This window comes from Nicotiana attenuata, chromosome 5 (genome assembly GCF_001879085.1).
Source record: "Nicotiana attenuata strain UT chromosome 5, NIATTr2, whole genome shotgun sequence".
In the NCBI taxonomy this organism is placed as follows: Eukaryota; Viridiplantae; Streptophyta; class Magnoliopsida; order Solanales; family Solanaceae; genus Nicotiana; species Nicotiana attenuata.
In genome coordinates, this window is record NC_031993.1 from 6,742,935 (window position 1) to 6,765,898 (window position 22,964).

General features: G+C 41.1%; 1 protein-coding gene across 1 annotated transcript; it reads right to left on the bottom strand.

Annotated features, from left to right (window-relative positions):
- LOC109225928 lies at nucleotides 6,186-7,346 on the bottom strand. The gene has a single exon (XM_019390736.1). It carries the CDS (start codon nucleotides 6,879-6,881, stop codon nucleotides 6,186-6,188), a length of 696 nt encoding a protein of 231 aa, XP_019246281.1. The 5' UTR covers nucleotides 6,882-7,346.

Here is a 22,964-nt window from a genome sequence, read left to right on the forward strand (position 1 = left end):
TACCTTCAAATCCTTGCAATTTGTCATGGTATCAGAGCAGGAGATACTGGAATCTCATGCTGTGACGCACCTAAGCTGATTACTGGTCTAAATTCTTCCATCTTTCGTTGATCAATTGCTGCTATTGACGCAACAATGGCAGAAAACACAATTGACCACACACATCCCCTGTTTTTGGGTCCTTCAAACACTCCGAGCTCAGTATCGATTCCGGTAAAGCTCACTGGGTCAGAAAACTATGTGCTATGGAGTAGGTCGATGAGGATTGCACTTTTGGGGAAGAGGAAGCTAGGGTTTGTGACCGGTACATGCAAAAAGGAAACCTACAAGACGGCTGATTTACTGGAGCAATGGGAGACCTGTAATGCTATAGTTTTGTCATGGATCATGAATAATGTGTGTGAGGAGCTCCTTGGTGGGATCGTGTATGCATCAGATGCTCATCTCGTTTGGGAGGATCTACGGGAGAGATTCGATAAAGTCAATCGAGTAAGAGTTTTTCAATTACATCGTGAAATTGCAACTCTCTCACAAGGAACTAGCTAAGTTTCAGTTTACTTCACAAAGCTAAAGGAACTTTAGCATGAGTATGATTTGCTTTTCCCTTTTTCTAATTGTGGATGCCCTAAGTCTAAGGAAAATCTAGAACAAATACATCAACAACGAGTTATGCAATTTCTCAGCGGATTGAATGAGTCTTATGATCAGGCTAGAAGGCAAATTCTCATGAAGACAACTGCACCTACGCTGAATCAGGCCTATGCAATGATTGTACAGGATGAAAGTTAGCAGAGTGTGGGTGACAATGTTGTGACTGATAGAGCTGATCCTACCTTGGCTATGCAAGCAACTGGAAGAGGACAAGGATATCGAGGCAAGAAACAATTTATGCAATGTGAACACTGCCGGATGAAAGGGCACACCAAGGAAAATTGCTACAAAATTATTGGCTATCCATAAGATTTTGTTCCAAAGAAGAAACATGGTACAGGGCAGCCTGACAACTGGAGAACTATCAACAATGGGAATCAAAATGGTGGAGGAAGGCCAGACAATTGGAGGAGAGAACCCCTAGCAGCTGTGAATCAGGAAGATATTGGATCATGTTCACAAGGAGATGGCCATGGACAGACAACAGCTGAAAACAAGGGATATTACTTCACTGATGCACAGTATAATCAAATTCTGAATTTGCTAAATAAAGATTGTGGTGATCACCAGGCTAACGTGGCAGGTAATGTCACTTGTTTAATGTCTAATTCCAACCAAAAGGAAGAAGAGTGGATTGTTGACTCAGGAGCAACTCATCACATTGCCTCAAAATTAGAACTGTTAGCTAATACTAGAACTACAGATAAATCTAACAATGACAGGGTACATCTACCTACAGGGGGAAAAGCTGATATCACTCATACTGGTAGTACATGTTTGCTGGATAAAGAAACAGTAAAAAATGTTCTTTATGTACCTGATTTTAGGTTCAACCTATTGTCAGTCTCAAAGCTCACAAGAGCACTGTCTTGCAATGTCAACTTCTTTCCTGACTTCTGTGTATTTCATGACCTTTGCAATGGCAGGGTGAAGGGGATTGATAGAGAGAGAGGTGGATTGTATTTGCTTAGAAATGGAAGATTAACTAACAAGTTGAAGGCCATTTGTGCAATGAGCAGATTGTGTGGAGGAACCAGCAGCCTGTGGCACATGAGGCTGGGACTTCCCTCATTGTCAACTATGAAGAATATAAAGGACCTACATAGCTATGTTAGTAGTATAACAGAGAATAATTGTTTTTGTTTGTCCCTTAGCAAAACAATCTAGGTTGAAATTCCCGCTTAGTGACTCTAGAGCTGATGGATTGTTTCATCTTGTACATATGGATCTATGGGGTCCTTATAAGGTTCCTACATTCAATAACAAGTATTACTTCCTTACTATTGTAGACGATCATTCTAGATACACATGGGTGTATTTCTTGCAACTAAAGTCTGAAGTGATAGTAGCAATAAAACAATTTTTTAACATGATTCAAAATTAGTTTGGAGTCATGGTTAAGATACTGAGATCAGATAATGGGACTGAGTTCTTTAACTCACAATGTGCAGCCTTGTTGAGTAACCTTGGCATCATTCATCAGAGTAGTTGTCCTTATACCCCTCAACAGAATGGCATAGTAGAACGGAAGCATAGGCACATTCTTGACACAGCCAGGGCATTGAAGTTTCAGGGGTCCATTCCTATAAGGTATTGGGGCATGTGTGTGAATGATGCAGTATATTTGATTAATAGGTTACCATCAACAACTCTAGGGGGCAAGGTGCCCTTTGAGCTACTATATGGTAGGAAGACATCTCTCATTCATCTAAGAGTTATAGGTTGTCTGTGTTATGCAACAAGCCTGCCCAAGGGAGACAAATTTGCTGAAAGAGCCAAAGCAGCAGTTTTAATGGGATACTCTGAGACACAGAAGGGATATATACTTCTGGATCTACAACTAGGCAATTCTTCACTAGCAGGGATGTTGTTTTCAGGGAATCTGAGTTTCCTTTTACCAAAGGAAGCACTAACATGAGCAAGGAATCTGAACTGTCTATGTCTTCTCCTCTACATATAAAAATGTCAGATCACAGCAGTACTCCAGGAGAATCAAACTTACCAAAAACAACAGTAAATGCAGATAACACAGAAACAGAAGATGATACACAACATGCAGTTGAGGAGGCAGATTCTGATAGTTCTGATGCAGCAATCCTTCAGGATGCATAAGTTCAAAGTCCTATTATTCATGATGCAGAGGCTCAGAATGAGTCACACAATGAAAGGCAGCAATCACTTGAAGAAGAAAATGGAAGTGTACCATCAAACATGGGCAGGAAGTCCTCAAGACAGACCAAGGAGCCACTATGGATGAAAGATTATATCACTACAAAGAAGGGTGCTGCTTGCAACTATCCAATTTCAAACTATTTGTCTTATGACAAAACATCCTCCAACTATCAATGTTATTTGGCCAAGTTCTCTCAACAGATTGAGCCACGGTCCTTCAGAGAAGCTGTTAAAGACAGTAGATGGATTGAGGCTATGAAACAGGAGATAAAGGCTTTAGAAGATAACAAAACATGGTGCATAGTTGATTTTCCAAAGGGAAAGAACATAGTGGTCTCAAAATGGGTATATAAGATTAAATATAAAGCAAATGGGGACATTGAGAGATATAAGGCAAGGCTAGTGACAAAGGGGTATAGTCAAAGGGAAGGATTGGACTATCATGACACCTTTTCACCCGTGGCAAAAATGGTCACTGTGAGGTCAATCATAGCTCTTGCTGCCTCAAAAGGTTGGAATCTGTTCCAAATGGATGTGTACAATGCCTTCTTGCAAGGTGATTTGTATGAGGAAGTTTATATGGAATTACCTGAGGGTTTCAGACAACAAGGTGACAAGATAGTTTGCAAGTTAATGAAGTCCTTATATGGGCTTAAATAAGCTTCAAGACAGTGGAATATCAAGCTAACAGAAGCACTTCTAAGTGCAGGCTTCATCCAAAGCAACTATGACTACTCTCTATTCACTATGAGAAGCCAGGAAGAGGTAGTGATTGTCCTAGTTTATGTGGATGATCTTCTCATCACAGGAAGCAGTGCAAACTTGATCAAACAGGCCAAGGATATTCTACACCAGAAGTTCAAAGTTAAGGACCTAGGAGAGCTCAAGTACTTCCTGGGAATTGAAGTGCTAAGATCCAAGGCTGGCATTTTGCTGAACCAGAGGAAGTATGTACTGGAGCTTATCTCAGAGATGGGATTAAGTGGGGCTAAGCCTGCTTGCACACCCTTGGAGGCTAATGCAAAACTCACTTCAGTAGAATATGATCAGGCAAATGAAGTCAAGGATGATCCCCTGTTGCAGGATATTAATGCCTATCAAAGGCTAGTTGGAAAATTGCTGTATGTTACCATTACAAGACCAGACATCAATTATGCTGCACAAACCTTGAGCCAGTTCACGCAAAGGCCCAAGAAGTCTCATTGGGATGCTGCAGTTAGAGTTGTAAGATACTTAAAGGATGCACCAGGACAGGGAATCTTAATGGCTTCTAATCACACAGGGGAGTTAACATGCTGGTGTGATTCAGACTGGGTAGCATGTCCTAATACAAGAAGGTCAGTTACTGGTTATGTGATAAAGTTTGGAACTTCCTTGGTGTCTTGGAAATCAAAGAAGCAACAAATGTGTCAAGAAGCTCAGCTGAAGCCGAGTACAGAAGCATGGCTGCTGCAACTGCTGAAATCGTATGGTTACTAGGTCTGTTTAAAGAGTTGGGTGTGAAGATTACACAACCAGTGACAATTCTTAGTGACAGTAAATCTGCCATTCAGATAGCAGCAAATCCCATACTACATGAACAGACAATACATATAAAAATCGACTGTCATTTCATTAGGGACAAGATCAAAGAAGGGATAGTTCAGGCAGTGCATGTGAATGCAAAGGAGCAGCAAACTGATTTGCTAACCAAAGGTTTGGGTACTGCTCAACATGTGCATCTTCTTGACAAGCCGGGAGTGCTCAACATTCTACACCCTCCAGCTTGAAGGGGCATATTGTAATATAGATACAGCACATGTAACAGTTAGTTAGTCACGTGTTTTTTCTTGTTAATGAGCTGACAATTAGTTAGTGGGTTAGCTTAAGTTAATGGTACTTAGATGTATAAAAGTACTGTTCTTCTTCTTCAATAAAAACAATAATTCATTTTCTCTCTTAACCGTCTCTCTTCTCAGAGTTTCCACCATTGATATACCTTCAAATCCTTGCAATTTGTCAAATATTTGTGTGCGAGAACATGAGTGCCCTCTTCATTTTTGGAACATTTGCACTTGGTTTGAGGGATGAGATTTGTGTGCAAGAACATTTGCCCTCGGCCATTTATCATATACTTTCGCAACTCCCAAATGGAGATGGAGAAGCTGGTTTATGGTTGAACTAGACACAAAAAATCATGAAACTTCTGCATAAAGTAAATTTATTGAAGTAAAATCTTGGACACAAAAGCTGCATTTCTTGGGAAAAGATAATTTCTCAGCTCCTGTTGCTCCATACATGTAAAGTTATCCATTTTGACATCCTTTAGATTATGCTTCTGTTGGGTTTTGGATGTATTTAATTAATATATTAAATACTTAAAAGAGGGTGAATGGAAAATGGAGGGAATGAAATTTTTGAGTGAAATTTTAAGTTCCCCCCTTGGCAAATGGGCATTGTCCCATATTGGAAGAGGAAGAGGTTTTTTATGGGTATATAAGCAATTGCTCTTCTTCTAGCTCTTAAAGAGTTGAGAAGAAGGCAAGCCTCGCGCCGTCGTCGTCGTCGCTCGCTCGGCTCGGCTTCGGCTTCGGCTACGGCTTCGGCTTCGGATTCGGATTCGGATTTGGATTTGGTCAAATGATTGATTGATTAACTTTTTGGACCAAATTTATTTGTTAATAGTAAAATATTAACAGAAATGTTATTAAATAGTTGTTTTAATAACAGAATATTAATATTAAATCCAATCCGTTTTTCTGTTTTGATAACAGAAAAGTAACTACCCTCTTCAATTTTTCCTCTTTATTTTCCCTCTTTATTGTTGAGTAAATGGCCATTTATGTAATGGCATTTATATTGTGGGCGTTTTGCATAAACAGCCATTCTGAAGAGTTGCACCTCTTCAGATTTTAGCCCAACTTTGGCTATAAATACAACACTATTCTGCTCAGAATTTCACTACGATTTTCTGAGTTTCTTCTCCTTCTTCTGCATATTTTTAGCATCAAACAAAGCATAAAGTAAGTGTGATTTGCTACCGGATTTTGTATTCGCTGAAACACTGGGGTTTGAAGTACCACTACACCAGTGTGTAATTCGTTCTATCCTGGGAGGAAATAATCCATAACCTTGGGTACTAGGAGGGGATTAAATTCCTTAAGGAAACACTGTGAATTCAGTGGGCTCGAATTGATTTTTTATTATTTCGTTGTTCATTTCTGTTTATGTTCATTTCTGTTTATATTCACTTATATTTCCAGAATTATTTTACAAATACAGAAGCTTGTTAAGTTAGGAGTATGCAGTTCAATATTAATCAGATTAAAGCAAAATGATACATACAATCAATGTAAAGATTTTCAAGATTGGATGCTACAATATCAACCATACATATGTAAATCATAAAGACAATCCAACCAAACACTCCTCAGTTTGGATAAAGACGTTCCTCCAATTTGTAAACTGGCTAGTCCGTGACATTCATTTAACTTTAAATCCTCTAAGCCACTGCAGCTTTCACATACAGCTCGAATAAAGTGCTCGCTCAAAAGTGCCTTAGAGAGGTGTAACACTCTCAAAGACGAATACTTTATGCCATTATTGTGGGGCAATTCAAGCTTAAATCCCTGTAAATTAAGAACATTTAGTTCTTTTGCAGCAAAGATTGCTTCAGGCAAAATCATGTTGTAACCATCGTTAGGTGTATCAACACTTAAAATCAACTCTTTGATGTTAAGCGATACAAGTGTATTAATCCAGCCATGAATATAAGAACTCCAATGAGAAGACGGTAATGTTAACCACAACTTTTGTATAGAAATTTTCTGATTCTGCCGATTTGCTAGATCCGTTATATTTTCTGCTAGTATCCATTGGTCATCATCCCCTTGATGATAGAAAAATTTATAACCAAAATTTAGGTAGGAGAGGGTAGTCCAAGCACTATTCAAAGACTTGGACAATGTATTCAATTGTGCAACATCTTTAGCAAGAAAGGAAGATAGAATTTTCTGCAAAACTGGCACTGCCAATTTGGATATGTGATCCACTGCTGGATCCATAATTTCCTCTTCCATCGTTATCAAAATTTTTATTATCTCTCTCTTTTGACGCAGCAGCCTTAACCAATTTGACGATGGATACTATAAAAACCAAACACCAAAAGGAAAAGTTAGGAAAAGAAAATTAGTTTGTTGTATACGGTGGAAATCGGGGCTACCCGATTTCATTCTTCGATGGAAAAGGTGATACCACGTCGAGAGGCCAGGACGCCGAGCTCGGGGTCGAGGCTCCTTTCCAATATCGAGGTCGAGGTCGAAATGATTTGCCGAGGTCGGAAGAAGGCATGCCTCGAGCAATGGCCCGAAGATCATGGCGTAAATTGTGGAATAGATTGACCCTTGGCGGTTAGACAGCTGTCAATCATGATTTCCTACTGTAATTAGAAGTGTACCTTATTTAGGATTCCCCTATTATATAAAGGGGAGCCCATTCATTTGTAAGACACATTTTTTGATTGAGAAGAAATACATGCACTTTACTCTCTAGCTATTATTGTTCATCATGGTTGTTTTATAACTTGCTATTCCCACTATTCCACCTCGAGACCGTCATAATTCGAGGTCGAGATTTGACTTGCACAGCGGTTTGAATTATTTATCCTTCAATTTATATATTTAATTCCTTGTTTATCAATTGGTATTGGATTAAATCACATATCCTTAAAACCGCAATATAAGTTTAATTGTTACTCGGATTTTAGGGTAAACAGTTTGGCGCCCACCTTGGGGCTAAGGATAATAGTGATTGTTTCAGTGCTGATTCTGATAACACACGTTATTTCACACTTGTTCTTGTCAAGAATTTTTGTTCTCAGGTTAAAACATATCAAACTCACAAACGCACCCGTACATAGTGATGATGGTCTTGGATTTCACAGGGAAAACAATTCGTAATTGCTCCAGGTGTCGGGGTGCCACCGGCTAATCTCGGAGGAGTACCGGTCGTCGATCCAGTCGATATCAGTTCGCACATTATTTTGAATGCGGATTTAGGCACGGACCCCGAAGGGAGTGTACGCATGAAAGGCCGATCTGGTGGCCAAGGAACACAGGGCGTAGGAGACGAGGGAGTTAGTCTCTAGGTATTATTCGAGATGCTACAGGCTCATCAGGCTGCTATTACTCAGCTTTAAAGTCAACATAGAACTCCGAATGTGGTAGAACCAGAAATCACTCGCCATACCGAGCCAGTGCTGTCGCGCCCCCTTTTTTTTCCCCTCGCGAAGAAAGTCCGGTTTCGACATTCATGGGGGATCGACTCGTTTCCTTTTGGGAATTGGGTATTTTGAAGAGTCGCCACCTAACGGATTATGGTGCGTTAGGGCACCTAAAGTAATTAACTCATGTAACTAGTTGCATTACCAGAGATTAGGATAAGGGCTCGAGATAACCTTGAGGGGAAGGTGTCAGGCACCCCTCGCGGTCCACAACGCTGGTTCCCGACCGAACTTACACTATACGGATCAGTCAAATAACAAGTAAGCAAGTATTTGCAAATAAAGTAGCTTTCCTCGTTTAAATGCATATATGATCAAAGAAGTTCAAATAATAAAGGGAAAAGAGATTTGGACAACTTGTGCATGTATAAGTAAAGAAAGGAAATTTAGAGAATTTATACATATACGGGAATTAGGAAAGGGAAGTCCTAAGTTGATTAGCCTACAGGATCATACCCATGCAATGCCCGGTAATCACTCCTCAATGAGGGACTACACATGACACTAGTGCGCAGTCATCATATCCTTTACTACCCATTCCCCCCCTTAATGGTTATGAGCGAGTTTAATTAACGACCCCTAAGCGTGCTGCTACCCGTCCCTTCCTCATTGTCCCGGAGGAATTTGGGACCTCTAAATATGGATAGTTCTGGACGGCCTAAGGTTTATAAAAGGTAAAAATCTAGGCGACAAGCAAATAACACATAGGACAAGTAGATGAAGACAAGCATTTAGCAGGCTCACATTTACCTCCGCATGTATATAGGCAAACAAACAGCACGTCTAAAACACAAGTTTTGAAGAAAGTTCAGAAATCCTAAGAAACATGGTATCTAGATGGATGTTATAGATTCAGGATGTAGGGAAAGTGGTAGAATTCCTAACCAGTTTGCCTACTGGTTTTATAGCCTGTTAAGCCTAGGTAATATCACACATAAGCAGAACTAGTTTTAATTTTAACGCTCTATGGTTTGCCTAAGTGTATATATGCAGTCACGATTCTGGAAAAAATAATTTTGAGCCCTTTATCCTATAGGCATGCTTTCTAGTGACACTGAGTAATACAACGTTGAAGACTATTAAAGAAACGAGTAGGATAATTAATTAAACGGATTCAGCACCTATAGGCATGATTTCTAATTAAAACTGATTTTAGATCCTATAGGCATGATTTATAAAGAGACGGATTTGAATATATACCGTAATGAGAGCCGAACCTTAGTTATTTTATTTCCTAGGCATGGAGTCTAATTATGTAAAGTAAAGCAGGCAGCGCTTATGTGACGACCCGACCCGTCGTCTCATGAGTTACCGCCCCTTTTTCCCCATTTTATGCTTCTTCATGTTTCATTATCAGTATTTGGTGTGTTATAGTTGATTCGGATTGGTTTTGGTAGAAATGAGGCACTTAGTCTCTTTAAGGAAGGCTTAAGTTGGAAAAGTCAACCGGACGTTGACTTATGAGTTATAGGGCTCGGATGTGATTTCCGGTGATTCGGTTAGCTTCGGGGGATGATTTTTGACTTAGGAGTGTGATCGGAATTTATTTTGGAGGTCCGGTGTAGAATTAGGCTTGAATTGGCGAAGTTAGTATTTTGGCGCATTCCGGTTGATGGGTGAGATTTTGATCCGAGGGTCGGAATAGAATTCTGAGAGTTGCTGTAGCTTCGTTATGTGATTTGTGATGTGTGTGCAAAATTTCAGGTCATTCGGACGTCATTTGGTTGGGTTTTTGATCGAATGCGTGTTTCGGAAGTTTTAGAAGAACTTAGACTTGAGTCCGATGTAATTTGATGGTTTCGGTGTTGTTTGACGTGTTTTGATGATTGGAACAAGTTTGAATGATGTTATGGGATGTATTGGTGCTGTTGGTTGAGGTCCCGGGGGCCTCGGGTGAGTTTCGGGTGGTCAATCGGACCCCTTTCCAGGTTGAGATGTTGCAGAAATTGACCATCAGCTGTTGCAGAAGAATTTGCCTTCACGATCGCGTGAGGTCCCTCGCGATCGCACAGAAGGAAATTGAGTTGGCCTGAGTTTGGCCTTCGCATTTGCGTTTGGTGTCTCGCGTTCGCGGAGGGCCTTGACCCTGTGCTTCGCGTTCGCAGTGAGGGTATCGCGTTCGCGAATAAGGATTTGGGGCCCAGTGGAGTTTGTTCTACGCGTTCGCGTGTGAGGTAGCGTGTTCGCGTAAGTATGAGTCCTAAACTATCGCATTCGCATGGATTGAGTCGCGTTCGCGTAGAGTGTTTTCGAGCTTTTATATTTTTGCATTTCGCGTTCGCGAGGTAGTGGTCGCGAATGCGATGAAGGATTTTCCAGGTCTGGGCAGAAAGTTTATAAACATTTCATCCGCGATTTTAGCCATTTTCCCCCCATGGTTGATCATTTTGAGAGCTTCTTGGTGGAGATTAAAGAGGGATTCAAGGGGAATCAATTGGAGGTAAGATTTTTGAACTTAAAACTCATTTTTATTGTGAAATCCACCTAGAAATTCATGAAAATTAAGCCAAAAGTGGAAGAACTAGGGCTTGAGTTTTGGGATTTTTAAATTAGAAATTGAAGGGCCATTTGAGGTCGGATTTGGGAGTTCTTGGTATGTATGAACTCGTGGCGAGATGAGGAATCCATTGATGTGAATTTTGTAATTTTTCGAGAGGTGGGCCCGGGGCTCGGGGTTTGCTAGTTTCGAGATTTTTGCTATTTTTCGATTGTTTTCGATTGGGTATTGTTCCCTTAGCATATTGTGATGTATTCGCTCTGATTTTGGATAGATTCGACGCGCGTGGAGACCGATTTGAGGGGCAAAGGCATCCCAAGCTAGATATTTTACCGGTTCGAGCTGAGTAATGATTGTAAATGATATCCTGAGGGTTTGAAACCCCGGATTTGCACATCATAGTGCTGTATTGAGGTGACTTGCACGCCGGATAGTGGGCGTGGGGTAGAGCACCGTTGGGGATTGTGACTTGGTCAATCCCGATTGATGAAGTTACTACGTATTTAACTGAAACTACTTGTTATCATCATAATTTGGACTGATTGCCATGTTTGGGCTTCGTGCCAACTATGTGAATCCTTTAGGGATTGATATCACAGTTTTTGCATTACTTTGCATATTATTTGATCTCGGTCTAAGGTTTTAATACTGTTTTGCAAACTCAGCCATTTTCCTAAGATTTGAAAACTTAAATAATATTTTATTGACGTTTTGAGCTGAGAACTACCATATTGTATTGCCCAAGTGGCATATGTGCATTTCTGGACTGAGAATGGAACGGGCTGCGCACCGCAGCAGTGTTACATGTATATTTCTGGACTATGGATGGCTCGGGCTGCACTCACAGCAGTTATACATTGATTTTTAGGCCGAGGGTCTGGTTGATGCCACGAGATGGCTTGATATTGCGCTTGGGCTGTAGGAGCCCCTCCGGAGTCTGTACATACCCCCAGTGAGCCGTCGACGTTAAATGGATCGGGCTGCACGCCGCAATGGGTACCGGAGTGTACCGTCATATGCATTGCATTGCACTCATGTATTTGTTCCTATTTGTATTATCTGTCATGACATTTCAGCACTCTCATTTCATTGGCTTCCATGCTATTTCTGCATTGCTTACCTGATATCCTGGTGTTATTCGTTAATGGAGTGTTGTGCCCGAGGGGCTGACTTTTGTGCTGACTTGCACTATCTATTTCGCATTCATTTGCTCAACTGTCGGTAAAAGATATTTTCAAAAGAGGTTTTAAACTGAGGCCATATATTTCTAAAGATTTCACATTTTCACTGTTTTCTCAAAGGGTTACACTGTCCTATATAGCATGATGGATTGCTTTACGTGATTTCTTGCTGCTCAGTTATTATTTACTTTTATTACTCACTGAGTTGGAGTACTCACTTTACTCCCTGCACCTTGCGTGCAGATGCAGGTATTTGTTTACCCGGTAGCGGGTTTGAGCTAGTTGAGGATTTTGCTATCGTAGCTGAGCAAGGTGACCGCCAGCGTTCGCGGCACCAGATTTCTTCTTTTTGATTCTAAATTTAAATCCATGTATTACAGGCCTTGTAGTTGGATTAAAAATCCTTCTAGATGCTCGGACTTGTGACACCCCGGTCGGGCTTTGTTGGGATGGTTCCCTATTTTTATCACTTTTCTTCCGCACTTATGGGAATTTTTATTAATGATTTAGACTTATTCATGCTAAGTAACTGTTAAAAGAGGCGTTGTTGTTCTGTTGGCTGGCCTTGTCTTCACGAGAGGCGCCATCACGATCGGGTTTGGGAAATTGGGTCGTGACAAGTTGGTATCAGAGCCTAGGTTACTAGGTCTCACGAGTCATGAGCAGGTTTAGTAGAGTCTCGCGGATCGGTACGGAGACGTCTGTATTTATCCTCGAGAGGCTGCAGAACCTTTAGGAAAACTTCACTTCCTTGGAATTCTTATCGTGCGTACTTGATTCAGTTTGAGATATAACTCTTGAAATTCCTTCCACACGTCTGTATGTGCACGTGAGCGCTCAGCGTCAGAAGTGCCTTGATGGCTTGTGATTCCCCGATCAAGGGGCGAGATGTAATCTCCGTGAGTTTGATGTTGGGCCAGTCTGGAGGACTTGAGGCCGGATCTTTGCCATGGCTTGAGCACCGAGGTGCTGATTGTGTGAGCAAGTGTTTTGAACTTATATGCTCAGTATTGTCCCTATTAGCTGGAATGGCGGTTGGATATCCATGGGATGAGTATGTTAGTACTGCGAGATGTATCTATATGACTTGGTAGTGACGAAGAAGTCTGCTGGATAATAGATGAACTGTTAAGTGTTCGATTCCTATTATGATTCGATGTGTAGCCCGAATATGGGCGCGTGAAAAATATTCTCGTGTCTCCTAGTTGGGGAGGGTAGTGCATTACATGTGGCGGTATGAGTTCAGACTCATGAAGACTAATGACTGTGTAACGTATATGATGGTGGAAGTTATACTGAAGTACTACATTGAGGCGAAGCAGGTGGGTTATCTCCTGCGGAGTGTTCTTAAGTGGTATGATCCTTATGTGTATGTTAGAAGATCTCGTGTGTAATTGAAGGGTACGTGTTGAATTCGACAATTCGGGTCGCATAGGAGAGTGGACTCAACTGACGTAGAGATGGATGCGAGAAGGGTAGAGGATTACGGTACTAGATGATCTGTGTTTTCACAAACTTGTAAATGATTTGAGAGTAATATCACTATGGTATTGTGGCATCATTAGAGTAGAAGCATTATGGGTTATTGAGTGTGTCCTGGTATATAGCTTCGAGCCAAGTTGGGGAGGTTGCTGTTGATTAGCTGATCGCACGGTCATGTGCTATGTTGGTTCTGTTTCGAGGTATGCTGGCGGATCAGTCCTGGTTGCAGAAATTGAGCCGAGGATGGCACGAGTGAAGCAAAATTTTGACAAGGGTTATATGGTGCTTCGTAGATGTGAGAAAATACTAGGATGTCTTGAGCTGTTGTGGATAAAGAATGCTCAGTGTATAGAGAAGGAAGATGGTTGTTTGTATTGGGATGAGATCATATTTTGCGGTGTTAGAGCGCTAATAAGGCACGAGTGGTTCTGTTCGTTAAGTCAGGTAATTTGCAGTTTGAATAAGAGTGAATGACTCTCGAGAATGGTTTTAATGTGTTCAAGATTCTACATGTAACAATAAGGTGTCTTAAGGTTATGTATGTGGGTAGAGAATGTGTTTTCATTGGAAAAGGTCAAGACTTGTAGTATTTTTATGTTGATTATGGGATCCTATGTATCGGTATCTGGAAAGTAATGGTAACGAATTCAGATTCGCGGGAAGTCCTTCAAGTAAAGTATTCTAGAATGTGGTATTTCTGGGACATTTGAGAGAGTATTCAGTGGCTTATGGGTCTTAGACAGTGTGGTCTTATGCTTGGGTCTCGTGTAGTGAGCCTGGGTTGAGGAACTGTGGTGCTACAGCCAGAGGGAATATCAAGTTGATGATGAATCAGAAGGAAAATTAGATAGATGGAATAGCTTGATAGTGGACCAAATCGGTATGGTAAGGATATGATTAATTCTTCGTATGTGTTCGAGGTAATGAGCCCTTACTGGTATTGTGCAGCAAAGTTCTTGAGTTTTCACAGCTTGCTTAGCTCGGTTGGGATAGAAGGATTCAGTCCTGGCAGTTTAGCTCGTGAATATGGAATTGGGAGAGAGTTCTTGTTGGGTTTTACCGTGGTTTGGAGATGTATATATCTTTCTATGGGCATGCGAAGCATGGGATGTGTAATGATTTTCTTCCAAATGGGATCAGCGGGAGTTCTTGATTAGATGAGTTACAGTTCAGTTCTGAAAGAAGTTCATAAAATTCTTAGGCAACGGGTAGCCTCAGGTAATCAAGGAAATGGTACTGCTAATTGGAAGTGATTTGACGAGAGTATATGTCTCAGAAGAAGGGTAATGTGATTGGACTGATGATACTTCGGTAGTATTGCGGCACTTTCTTGCCAGATCGACTGCTGATATCTGAGTTTATTTGATGGCACAAGGGAATTTTAGAATATCTTTCGTGGAATGATTGGGTACTCGAGGTGTAATATGTATTCATACTGTGGAATTTGGGATCAGATACAGTGATTCGTGTGCTATATAGAGTTGGAGACTGGGAGTTCTCAGGTACTGACTATGTAGTGGTTGTGGATCGTGTGTATTGGTACCGTTAGCGGCCATTGGGATTTGGAGGCCCGAGTGGATCTTTCTTTGTTTGGTATATTAGATTTTGGATATGATATTGGGGTGTAGACTGGTTTTCTCAGTGTTGGGTTATTCTAGACTATTGTGCTATGGGCTATGTCGGAAAATGCCACAGGTTGCGTGGCGAGGTGCATCAGATTATGTTCTAGCAGAGTGGTTTGTAATCCAAAGACCAGCGGACGGCTGGGAAGGATTGTTTTTCTTAATTGGGCCTTCGTGGAAGATGTCAGTGCAGAGGTTCTACCATTGATTCAGTTCCGGTATTGAGGGACTTTTCCGGATGCGTTTCTTGTGGCCGGGCATGTCGCCGGGCGAGATTGTGGATTTCGGTATTTATTTGGTGCCGGGCACCGTATCGTACGGTTCCGGCAGAAGTTATAGTAGTGGAAGGAGCAACTTCAGGCTTCTTGGTATTGATTTCGTTGGCAGGCCGATGTGGCTACGTATTCAGCTTGAGTTAGCTTGGTTAGTCCCGAGTTGAATTGTTGAGGGATAGGTTGATTCGGTCGTTATTGAACTTGTTAGTGATCTGGGGAGATCTATGAGTTGCTTTTTCTGTGCTGTGAGGCGTTATCATTTGTTGGATATGGGCACATGTGGTGCGGTTCTATTGAGGATTCATAGAGAAAGTCGAGCGGGAAGAGCAATTGAGTGTTGCTCGGTAAATGGAGTATTGGTTATGGCCTATCGGGTTGCGTGTCGTAAGTTATTTGTTTCACCGTGGGTGCAATGAATTGCTTTGGTTTCGGACATCAAATTATGCGTGGCTGTCGATTTTGAGCATGGCGACTTGAGGTGTGTCATGTGTAACAGTGGTTGGGTAGGATCGCGCATTGTGGCGAGGCAACACGGCGGAGTATGACCCTTCAGGGTAGATTCAGGTATTCTATTTCCATGATGTGAGACGGGGTCTCAGCCTTGTGTTGTAATGGTACTGATGAGCTTGAGGTACAACTCTTTCGTTTGAGTCATTTGTCATGATTTGAGTATGTTCAGACCGTTCCTCATTGGTGCGTGTATTATGCAAGTTGTGGCTTAGGCCTGTGTTGAGGTGTCATATCACCAGAGTGGTGTGTTGGATTCGAGGTGATCGTTGGAGTCATTAATGAATACGAACAAATTTGATTTCAGCTTGTTGGAAGGGTAATATCGAGGTTCGGCTCGAAAATCTGCTGTAGTATTAGTCAAAAGGGAAGTGGCTTCATGAATGGTTGATCTGAGAAATGGTTACCGTTTGCTGCGTGTTTCATTTATCGTTGGCAGTATATGAAAGTGCTGGAATGAGACTTTAGCTAAATAAGAGGTTTTCTATCGGTATTTGGTTGTTGTGAGTAACTACTGTGAATGGAAGTTATCGTTTCGAGTGCTTGGATTATGTGGTATATCATATGATTTCACCTGAGGTTGCAAGTATGGGTTATTACAGCTGGTTCGGGACTATTCAAAGTATAGGTGTGAGGTTGTGATCGTATTGATGGTTTCAGAAGTGAAAAGGTAATTCTATGATTTATGGGCTAGACTGGATTGGGTAATTTCAGCTATGTTGTGTTGTCGGACCTATGTGAGATAGGGTGACGTGGGATTACCCCGGGTATATGCTTGGTAAGGTTATTCAGCTATTGGTTGGCTTCTAGGACAACTCTAGGTACGCTCGAGGACGAGCGTTGGTTTAAGTTGGGGAGGATGTGACGACCCGACCCGTCGTCTCATGAGTTACCGCCCCGTTTTCCCCATTTTATGCTTCTTCATGTTTCATTATCAGTATTTGGTATGTTATAGTTGATTCGGATTGGTTTTGGTAGAAATGAGGCACTTAGTCTCTTTAAGGAAGGCTTAAGTTGCAAAAGTCAACCGGACGTTGACTTATGAGTTATAGGGCTCGGATGTGATTTCCGGTGATTCGGTTAGCTTCGGGGGATGATTTGTGACTTAAGAGTGTTATCGGAATTTATTTTGGAGGTCCGGTGTAGAATTAGGCTTGAATTGGCGAAGTTAGTATTTTGGCGAATTCCGGTTGATGGGTGAGATTTTGATCCGAGGGTCGGAATGGAATTCCGAGAGTTGCTGTAGCTTCGTTATGTGATTTGTGATGTGTGTGCAAAATTTCAGGTCATTCGGACGTCGTTTGGTTGGGTTTTTGATAGAATGCGTGTTTCAGAAGTTTTAGAAGAACTTAGGCTTGAGTCCGATGTAATTTGATGGTTTCGGTGTTGTTTGACGTGTTTTGATGATTGGAACAAGTTTAAATGATGTTATGGGATGTATTGGTGCTGTTGGTTGAGGTCCCGAGGGCCTCGGGTGAGTTTCGGGTGGTCAATCGGACCCTTTTCCAGGTTGAGATGTTGCAGAAATTAACCATCAACTGTTGCAGAAGAATTTGCCTTCGCGATCGCGTGAGGTCCCTCGCGATCGCGCAGAAGGAAATTGAGTTGGCCTGAGTTTGGCCTTCGCGTTCGCATTTGGTGTCTCGCCTTCGCGAAGGGCCTTGACCCTGTGCTTCGCGTTCGCAGTGAGGGTATCGCGTTCGCGAATAAGGATTTGGAGCCCAGTGGAGTTTGTTCTACGCGTTCGCGTGTGAGGTAGCGCGTTCGCGTAAGTATAAGGCCTAAACTATCGCGTTCGCATGGATTGAGTCGCGTTCGCGTTGAGTGTTTTCGAGCTTTTATATTTTTGCACTTCGCGTTCGCGAGGTAGTGGTCGCGAACGCGATGAAGGATTTTCCAGGTCTGGGCAGAAAGTTTATAAACATTTCATCCGCGATTTTTAGCCATTTTTTCCCCCATGGTTAATCATTTTTAGAGATTCTCGGTGGAGATTAAAGAGGGATTCAAGGGGAATCGATTGGAGGTAAGATTTTTGAACTTAAAACACGTTTTTATTGTGAAATCCACTTAGAAATTCATGAAAATTAAGCCAAAAGTGGAAGAACTAGGGCTTGAGTTTTGGGATTCTTAAATTAGAAATTGAAGGGCCATTTGAGGTCGGATTTGGGAGTTCTTGGTATGTATGAACTCGTGGCGAGATGAGGAATCCATTAATGTGAATTTTGTAATTTTTCGAGAGGTGGGCCCGGGGCTCGGGTTTTGCTAGTTTCGAAATTTTTGCTATTTTTCGATTGTTTTCGATTGGGTATTGTTCCCTTTGCATATTGTGATGTATTCGCTCTGATTTTGGATAGATTCGACGCGCGTGGAGGCCAATTTGAGACGCAATGGCGTCGCAAGCTAGAGATTTCACCGGTTCGAGGTGAGTAATGATTGTAAATGATATCCTGAGGGTTTGAAACCCCGGATTTGCACATCATAGTGTATTGAGGTGACTTGCACGCGGATAGTGGGCGTGAGGTAGAGCACCGTTGGGGATTGTGACTTGGTCCGTCTCGATTGATGAAGTTACTACGTATTTAACTGGAACTACTTGTTATCATCATAATTTGGACTGATTGCCATGTTTGGGCTTCGTGCCGACTATGTGAATCCTTCAGGGATTGATATCACTATTTTCGCATTACTTTGCATATTATTTGATCTCGGTCCAAGGTTTTAATACTGTTTTGCAAACTCAGCCATTTTTCTAAGATTTGAAAACTTAAATAATATTTTATTGACGTTTTGAGCTGAGAACTACCATGTTGTATTGCCCAAGTGGCTTATGTGCATTTCTGGACTGAGCATGGATCGGGCTGCGCGCCGCAGCAGTGTTACATGTATATTTCTGGACTATGGATGGCTCGGGCTGCACGCCACAGCGGTTATACATTGATTTTAGGCCGAGGGTCTGGTTGATGCCACGAGATGGCTTGATATTGCGCTTGGGCTGTAGCAGCCCCTCCGGAGTCTGTACACACCCCCAGTGAGCCGTCGACGTTAAATGGATCGGGCTGCACGCCGCAGTAGGTACCGGAGTGTACCGTCATATGCATTGCATTGCACTCATGCATTTGTTCCTATTTGTATTATCTGTCATGACATTTCAGCACTCTCATTTCATTTGCTTCCATGCTATTTCTACATTGCTTACCTGATACCCTGGTGTTATTCGTTAATGGAGTGCTGTGCCCGAGGGGCTGACTTTTGTGCTGACTTGCACTATCTGTTTCGCATTCATTTGCTCAACTGTCGGTAGAAGATATTTTCAGAAGAGGTTTTAAACTGAGGCCAGATATTTCTAAAGATTTCACGTTTTCACTGTTTTCTCAAAGGGTTACACTGTCCTATATAGCATGATGGATTGCTTTACGTGATTTCTTGCTGCTCAGTTATTATTTACTTTTATTACTCACTGAGTTGGAGTACTCACTTTACTACCTACACCTTGCGTGCAGATGCAGGTATTTGTTTACCCAGTAGCGGGTTTGAGCTGGTTGAGGATTTTGCTATTGTAGCTGAGCAAGGTGACCGCCAGCGTTCGCGGCACCGAATTTCTTCTTTTTGATTCTAAATTTAAATCCATGTATTACAGGCCTTGTAGTTGTATTAAAAATCCTTCTAGATGCTCGTGACTTGTGACACCCCGGTCGGGCTGTGTTGGGATGGTTCCCTGTTTTTATCACTTTTCTTCCGCACTTATGGGAATTTTTATTAATGGTTTAGACTTATTCATGCTAAGTAACTGTTAAAAGAGGCGTTGTTGTTCTGTTGGCTGGCCTTGTCTTCACGAGAGGCGCCATCACGATCGAGTTTGGGAAATTGGGTCGTGATAACTTATTTGGACCAAAACGAAATCCTATAGACATGTTATCTAACAAAACAAATTTGAACCAAAGTAATCCTATAGGCATGTTATCTACCCAATTTTTGAACCCACAGTATACAACTACCCTCCCTTTTTCACTAGTCACCCTATTATCTGTTTACAAATAATTATTACAGACCAATGCTTGAATAAAAATTACATAAATAGAATAGAAATTAAGCTATAGAGAGCCTGAAACAGGCCCAAAGCAAATCCTGGTATACTTGGCCTTCTGTAGTCTCAAATGCCAAGAGTTCTCATTGCTAATTTATGTCCAGGTGTGTCAGAGTTTCCTAAGGACCTCAAGGATCCCACGCAGTGCTCACACCCAGACTTTCACAATAGGGACTAAATATGTGCAGTGTGGAAGGGACATCCCCAGTGTGCCAGAGTTCAGAGGAATCTCAAGAGGATTCCAAGGCAGTACACACGCTGGAAGGGCAGAACCTAATGACTTAAAGAGTACGGTGGGAGTACTTGACATAGTTTTGAAAGGGTTTTGAAAATAGTATAGAGATGACTCTAGGAGTGAAAAGGTTTTCTGAAACAGGAAATAGTTTGATGGTAAAATGGTTTGAGAAAAGTATTAAGACACTTTTAAAATCAGAACACAAATCACAGGACAACCAGATTCAGAAACACTTGGCAAACAGATTCCACACAGGGATAGAGGGGTTTGGGACACATAGAATACACATCAGTGTATGGGGAAGCATATAAACAGCAAAATGTGCAGAATTCTCAGGAGCTTTATAGAATAATAGGTTAGTCATGACAGTAGGTAATTGAGACACATAGCAGGAGTATAGCAAAACCATGTTGAAAACAGAGGGTATTGGACAGAATCCTACACATAATTAGGATCAATCGAAGCCCCAAGAGATTAGGTATAATCTCATCAGTAAAGAAGAGAAAACAAGAATTTAAACATGCTATACAAGCATCACATAAGCATTCATAGTTTAGGCATGCTGACTATTGAACAAACAAGATTTAAACATGCTAGATGAAGCAGTAAACAAGCAGTTATAGTTTAGGCATGCTAGTTACATATTGAGCAAGACAAAATTAGGCATTCTAAACTAGACAATGAACAGTAATGAAACACACGAAGTTTTAGGTTTCAGAAATTAAACTGAGACATACCAGTTAAGGAAGAGAACACAAAATGTAAAGAAGGTGCAGTTCAATATCTAGCCTTGGCTTACAGCCGGCTAGACCAGTAAATATCACAAGTAACAGAGAAGAAAAGAGAGCTTTAGAGTGTAAGTGTGTTTGTGAACTAATGTTCGTATGTTAGAAGTGAAATAGAGGAGAGTTTATATAGCAGTTTAGGAGCAGAGCAGAAAAACGTAAAGAAATCAACACTCAGCAATTAAGGAAATCACAAAATCAATTTACACGCAAAATCAGCATAGTCTTCCCTTAATAAAGGGTAATTACCCAATGGTAAAGGACATGAGATATTTAAGGAAGGAAAATCAAATCAGATGTATGTAAAGAGGTAAATAAGTAGGAGTCTAATTAAGGAAACAATCGTGAAGAATGAGTAAATATCACAGGTGAAAGAATAAGGTAAGAAGGCCAATTAAAGTCACAAATAAGGGGATAAATCAAGGATTATGCACATAAGTGTTAACAGAACAAATCAGTAAATCACAATTCAAAGTAGTACTATTTTACGGGGAGGAAAATATCAGTTTCCACAAATAGACCAATAGGCTAAATAAAATTTCGTAACCACACAGAAATTAACCAAAAAATTGGCTCAGAATCTCTAATAGAGATGAACTAGGGTAAAAATCACAAGGCACCGAATTAGACTAAGTGGAAATCATGAGAGTCAAAGCACAGAACGAAATAATGCAACAAGGGAAAAACCCAGAATCGAAGCAAAATATAAGAAAATTAGGGTTTTAGCATAAATCGACTAGGGTTTAAGCAAACTTAACATGAATCGGTCAAAAGCACATAAGAACAAACGATTAGACATTCAAAAATCAGGAAACCTTTGCGAAGATGACTTTCAGTAAACCCTAACTTTAGAAAAATGGAAAATCAGTTGAAAAACCAAAAATCTTTCGAGGAAACATGTGAGATAGGTTCGATTCATCTCAGATCTATACAGATCTGAGAAGATCAAAGAGAAAGATTTAGGGTTTTCTGAAGTAACTCAGAGATGAGAACATGGACTTAGAAATCCATAGGTTCAAGATGAAAATAAGAAACCCTTACTCGTAGTCGAACCAGAATGGCCTGAAACAGGCGAGAAAGAACCAAATGCGTAAGCGTACTAACCCTGGTCCCTTGAGGACCTTAGAGATGGAGGTACCCAGCATAGGAGAGGCCATTGGAGGCTTGGGGTGGTGAGAAACTACCATGGACGGCGGTGGATGAGTGACGACATTTGGAGATTTAGGGTTTAGGTCAAGAGTATTTGGGAGAGGAGAGGAACAAATGACGGCGGGGAAGGGTGGGAAATGATTAGGGTTTGGGGGGGGGTGTAGGTTAGTTTAATTTAGGTAAGGGGAGATCTGGACCGTTGATCACAATGATCAACGGCCAGGATTTGCCCGGGTACTGGGTTGGGCAGGTGGGTATTGGGCCTGGGGTTTTGGGGCTGGTTTATAAGGGGTGTTGGGTTGGTTAATTTTAGGCTAAAATTGAAATAAAAGAGGCTATTTGTTAAATACCCCAAACAATTGATTAAAATAATTACTAATTATAAAAAATAAATTTCATGCATAGAAATGTTTTAAAAATAGTTATTTAGTATTTAAAAATGCAAATGACTAATTTCTGGTAAAATAATACACAAATGTACGCATGGGCTATAATTGCAAAGTTATTATAGCCAAAAAGTGCCAATTTGGTTATTTATGAAGTAATTTGGACTCCATAGGACCATAATAGTAATATTAATTCAAGACATGTTCTAAAATCATTTGTGATGCAATTTTACAATTATTTATATGAAGAAAAATATTGAAATAAATTAATTTAAAGATATAAAATTATGGGAAAATACCCATTGACGCTAATGCATAGTTTTAAAGGTATATATGCATTTCAAAAAATATTATAGGAAAAAATTGGGTATCAACAGCTCCCCCTCTTTACCCGGGAAGGATGAAAGAGTTTTCGAGTAAAGAAATGATGGCCATTTTTGATCGGATGGGATGTTTTGAAAGATAGAGGCCGAACTCTGGTCTTTGAGATGCCTACATATCCCTGGTTTTACAGGAATCAGGCCATGTGTAGTTCCGGATTCATTGGCGGAATATAGCGATGAAGTCATCTCAAGAACAGACACAAGATTTCCGGATAGGTGAAAGAATAATTACGGTGAGGTTAAGTTTGAGATAGTTGAAGGAACTGGAGCGAAGTTGCTCCTGCTAGGATAGCGG